This window comes from Pyrus communis, chromosome 16, assembly GCF_041283825.1.
Source record: "Pyrus communis isolate YQ-2024b chromosome 16, ASM4128382v1, whole genome shotgun sequence".
Taxonomy (NCBI): domain Eukaryota; kingdom Viridiplantae; phylum Streptophyta; class Magnoliopsida; order Rosales; family Rosaceae; genus Pyrus; species Pyrus communis.
Window position 1 is genome coordinate 27,753,236 of NC_142580.1, and position 5,673 is coordinate 27,758,908.

Below are 5,673 nucleotides of genomic sequence, written 5' to 3' on the forward strand. Positions count from 1 at the left end.
TTTGGGCTTAGGCTCAACGGCCCAAAGGCCTGGTTCTATACCGCCCCAAGGGCCTTATCCCTTTCTCGCTGGGAAAGAAGGCTGGAGCCTTTCGAGCGCCGGTCGCCGTCAGCACTAACCCCTAGGCTACAAACTAGGTACCAAAATGAAGCTAGAGATGAAAGGGAGTGATTAGATACCTTTAATTCGTCGTGGGGTGGCCGAAGGTGGCCGAAATCTGGGTTCAAATTCTCGGTACTCGCCGGACTTGGGTTGGGTGTCCCGGAGCTTCATAGAGATGAAGAGAAAGGAAGAGGAGGTCCACGATGGTGGTGGTGGTGGTGGTGTCGACTTCGGGGTGTCTCTTTAGGTAGGTGTATCGATCAGGAAAGGGGGGAGAAGGAGAAGGTCCGAGAAAGAGATGAGAGTGAGTGTGTGAGAAAGAGTGAAAGATGGTGGACTCAGGGAGGGGGAAAGAAAGAGAGAGGGTGAGTGCTTGCCACGTGGCAAGTAGAGAGAGGTGGAGAAGCTGAGGGAAAATCTAATAAGGGGATCCGGATAGGGTAATAGATGGGGGACTTAAATGTAAAATTAATAAATCTCTAGGGAAATTGTGAAATTACAACAAGTTTGGGGGTGGGGTTTAACAAAATTGTTTCTAATGTAAATCACATGGTGGAATGAATTGAAGATCAAGTTGAATGATGCAAATCGGGTAACAAGAAAAATGGTTTGCATATTTAGGCTTCGAGTATGATTTGGGCCCATGACCCCCCGTTTAGAAGAGAACGAAGTTGCACATCAAGCACACTACTTTGTTGTGACATATGCGCTTTTGGGTCAAATTCCATCATTTACAGTGTTTTAAGTCTTAAGGTATTTTTTGTATTTTGTTAATTATTTAATTCTAAATATAAGACTCCTAGGAAATCAAGGGTTAAGGGACATTATAAATAAAATGTTTAGACATTATGTTTGTTATCTATTAATTTTCCATAAATAAATTTTAAAGTTTTGTACTACTTTATGGTAGATTTATTCTTTTTCGCGTTGCACTAATACTCATATTTTAGTAAATGCTTGTAACTTAAAATTCAGATTGATTTCATTTTAATTCTCATTCTCAGTAAGTGAATGTCTTTTGCTTTTTCTTTTCTCATTTTACAACTGTTCCCCTTTTCCTCTAGCCTTGATACTGGATAAATCAAACATATCAAGTTTGATATTCAAGTACACAATTTTGGATTAGGATAAAGTTTCCACTAATGGAAATTTGAGATCTCAAATATTGGCATTGTTAATCTTAATATATGTGAATATGACCTTAATTTATAGTTGAGAATCTCTACATGATGGAAAATTTCTTTTAAGTATTTGAGATCTGAGAACACATGGTACAATACAAATTTTAAATTTGGCTGATGCTCAGTGCCCGGTTTGTGTGAGTCATTGATCTCCCTCCCATGCCATAATGTGAAAATAAAAACGTCATATATGGAAACCACTAATCAAGGTTGAGTAAATAAACAAAACAGTTTTGAGTGATGAAATCAATATTGATTCTGACCACTTGTGAAAGCAACCCATATTTAATATGAAACCCCTTTTTTGTGCTAGGCATGTGAAATGTAGCAACAGTCACCAATCTCATTTTCTCACTCCATATAAAGTAACCCTAAGCTATGTTAGAGAGAGAGTTGGGGTTTCCTGTATACAACGAAGACTCCCAGCAGCAAGGCACATCATAATACTCAGCACTATTTTAATACTTCCCCTATTATGGCTGCATGGTGTTGTTCCTCAAACTGAATATATATATATCCACACATACACATACATATATATACCAAACTTCTAGTGATCAGAACTCTAATGATCTGATCACCCCTCCACCAGTTTCAGTTTGTGGGTGTCCTCTTTTTTTTCCAATTTTTTTTTTTTTTTTTTTTGGGTGGTGGGAGGGTGTGTCCCTGTATGTTTCCCAAAGTTCATGCAGGTATGGAAATGGACATGGTCAAGGATTGTGGTAAAAATGGAGGGAATGCATTCAAGCGTTTGCAGATTTTTGCCGATAGAATGAAACGATTTCCGGGTTTGGTTTGGAGCACGGTGTGGATCGTCGCACGGGATGACCCGAGAAGGGTGATCCATGCTTTGAAAGTTGGCTTGTCTTTGACACTGGTTTCCTTGTTGTATCTGATACAGCCGCTGTTTGTTGGGATTGGACAGAATGCCATTTGGGCTGTCATGACTGTGGTTGTTGTGCTTGAGTTCACTGCAGGTGATTGATTAGCCTATGATTTGTTTAAATAATACGCACGTGTATATATACACATATGTGATGAACAAAAGTTGTTTCATATTTTTATTATTGTTTGTAAATAGGGGCAACTTTATGCAAAGGACTGAACCGTGGACTGGGGACATTGTTAGCTGGATCATTGGCCTTCTTCATAGAGTATATTGCAACTGAATCCGGTCGGACTTTCCGAGCAGTTTTCATCGGAGCGGCAGTCTTTCTGATTGGTAATCTCATTTGTGTTCACTAAACAATCTTTGATGACATTTTCTAGTGCAAGAAAAGACCAAGATTTTTTTTTTCATGTTAACTTAAAGTTATTTCTTTAGCCTAATTTGTCAATTTTCTCCACTACAATTTTCAGTAATATTTTGCTATGTTGTCACTTTTTGATTTGGCAGGAGCTGCAGCCACGTACATGAGGTTTTTTCCTTATATTAGGAAGAACTATGACTATGGAATTGTGATATTTCTCTTAACCTTCAACCTAATAACCGTGTCAAGCTACCGCGTCGAAAATGTCCTGAAGATTGCGCATGAGAGATTCTACACCATTGCCATAGGCTGTGGTATCTGCCTAATGATGAGTCTACTGGTATTTCCTAATTGGTCAGGAGAAGAGCTCCACAATTCCACAGTGTTCAAGCTTGAAGGCCTAGCTAGAGCTATTGAAGGTATATGCAAGGTTGCTTATCATCGTGATCATATTTTTGACCTTTGCATCCAAGTTTCAATCTCCCTGCACGTATTTTAGATTAGATTAGAATACTGTTCAAATAAAAAAAATAATAATATCATTAACTAAACCTGCCATGATTCGAAGTATTTTGGGATTTTTGATGTTGCAGCTTGTGTGAATGAGTACTTTAGGGAAGAAACAGAACTAAACCAAGACAAATCAACAGAGGATCCCATATATGAAGGTTATAAGGCTGTGTTGGACTCCAAGTCTCTGGATGAAACCATGGTGATTGTATTTCTTGGAAATCTTTGTTTTCGTTTATATTTGATATTCAACTTGACAGATACGTGAAATCTTTGGTGTTGCAATTTGAGCAGGCCTTACATGCAAGTTGGGAACCAAGGCATTCAAGACACTGTCACAGATTTCCATGGCAGCGATACGTGAAATTGGGAAACGTTCTTCGACATTTTGGATACACCATTGTAGCTCTACATGGATGTCTAGGAACTGAAATTCAGGTAAAATACGTATCCTAATACAGTTGCCCTATTTGTTAATATTCATTAGAAGAGAAGGGAGAAAAAAACATATGAAGTATGATGATTGTCACGAGAGTTATGATTATGTGCCAGAGAAACCTCATAATCTGTTCATAGTGAACAAGAATATAGGTCACATGTTTCTTGTTGTGATAGATCGCAGATTTGGAAAATAATTTCACACGCATCAACACAAAAGGGGATCTAATTTTGGCTTTGGTTTTTCTTAATAATTGAGGTACTTTTTTTTCTACTAAATTTCTGTTGCAGACCCCAAGATCTGTTAGGTTACTCTTCAAGGACCCATGCATTCGCCTTGCTGGAGAAGTATCGAAAGCACTAATGGAACTCGCCAACAGCATGAGAAATCGCCGCCATTGCTCTCCCGAAATACTATCCGATCACCTCCATGAAGCCCTCCAAGACCTAAACACAGCCATAAAATCACAACCAAGACTGTTCCTAGGCTCCAACAACAACCAGGCTACCAACATGCTTGCCCTCGCAGCTGCACACGCCACACAACAAAAGCAAGGAGTCTCATTATCAAGCGTGAAAACCGACAGTTCAGCGCTGTTCGAGTGGAAAACAAAGAGGGCTAATGAGCAGGCAAAGGAGCCGGAGAGAAAGTTCTTGAGGCCACAGCTGAGTAAAATTGCCATCACCAGTCTTGAGTTCTCGGAAGCGCTTCCGTTTGCCGCTTTTGCATCTCTGCTGGTGGAGACGGTGGCAAAGTTGGATAATGTGATCGAGGAAGTTGAAGAGTTGGGGAGAATTGCATGCTTCAAAGAGTACGAGCATGGGGATGAGAATATTGTTGTAACTTATGAGAGGCCACCGGTGAATCCTATCCAAAACCATTTGCCTTCCCATGGGGCTGATTAATTATTAAGACTTTATCTGTACAAGGAAGGAAGGATGTCATAATCTAAATATTATTGGCAGTGGTTAGCTAATAATTGTTAATTGAAACTATTTATCAGATATCTTTAGCTTGCTTGTCTCTAGAGACCAAATGTTTATAAGATTAAAAAATAATCGGTACTGAAAGATAGAAACCGCCATAGCCATTTTTAATATTTTTGTTTCCATGAAATTTGACAAGGAATCTGTTATGGTTATTGTTAAAACATATTTTTATTTGATTATTCAGTTCAAACTCAGCTGCAGCTAAACGATTTGAAAAAATGTTGACTTGAAAAACATGAATGATAAAAAACATGAAAGGGCCCAACCGGGTTCGAACCGGTGACCTCTTGATCTGCAGTCAAATGCTCTACCACTGAGCTATGGACCCACTTGGTGATAATACTTGCGTCTTATCTTTGATACCTATTTCCATAAATATAAGGGGAAAACACGAAGGAATTTTTTTTTTTTTCAGATTATCAATAATGACTCTCCTTTTAGTTTAAACATGTATATGTCTAGATAAAATATATAATTGGTATTTGAATTTAGGTAAAAAAAACGAAAAACATTTTATGCTTTAGTAAAAGGTTTTTTTTTTTTTTTTTTTTAATTGAAAGGATGATAAGGGATTAGGAGTCAAACTACACATAAGGTTTGCTCGTTGGATTACAATAGTAGTCTTACTCTCTAAACTCACACAAGGCCGTTTGAAAGAACCAAGACTACAAATTCCTCTTCATTCTGTTGTGCTCATCGAAGGAACTGCCTATAGCACACTTTTGTGGATCCAAACTTCTTATTCTAAGTCTTTTTCTCCAAGATAAGTCATCAACTACAAAGTATGCTACTTCTTTTCCACTCAAAGCGATTTAACTCCCCAATAAAACGATCACCCCATCTCCTATCTCCAAAATTTATTAAATAATGAAAGCGAAAGTAAAAGAATGCAAGCTGGGGTTCTAGGCCTAAACTAGTGACTCTGGAAACTTTGGCGAATGGTAGTAATGTGAAGTGAAGATGAATTTTCCTTTTATTGACCTATATTAAAAAAAAATCAAGCATCCATTGACCTACGGTGAAATATGAAAATTTTCTGGACTGAAATCAAAATTTTCTTGTAGTGGAATTATAAGTCTTAACAAGCTTAAAGCCTGGGCACATTAATGACAAAGCCAATAATTGCATGACACATTTCATTTTAAGGGTAGAAAATGTTTATGGATAATATATTACAAGCATTTTTGCAAGGATAGTAGTGA

At 38.0% G+C, this 5,673-nt stretch overlaps 1 protein-coding gene and 1 non-coding gene across 2 annotated transcripts; one reads left to right on the top strand and one right to left on the bottom strand.

The window, feature by feature from the left end:
- The first annotated feature begins 1,671 nt into the window (after nt 1–1,671).
- LOC137730537 (aluminum-activated malate transporter 12-like) lies at nt 1,672–4,504 on the top strand. Its single transcript, XM_068469526.2, has 6 exons — nt 1,672–2,260; nt 2,365–2,505; nt 2,680–2,952; nt 3,127–3,245; nt 3,338–3,481; nt 3,773–4,504. Exons 1-6 carry the CDS (start codon nt 1,954–1,956, stop codon nt 4,385–4,387), a joined length of 1,599 nt encoding a protein of 532 aa, XP_068325627.2. The 5' UTR covers nt 1,672–1,953; the 3' UTR covers nt 4,388–4,504.
- A 223-nt stretch (nt 4,505–4,727) lies between these two features.
- On the bottom strand, nt 4,728–4,799 carry TRNAC-GCA (transfer RNA cysteine (anticodon GCA)). Its single transcript has one exon. It is a non-coding gene; the product is annotated as a tRNA-Cys (tRNA).
- Between the last annotated feature and the right edge of the window lie 874 nt (nt 4,800–5,673).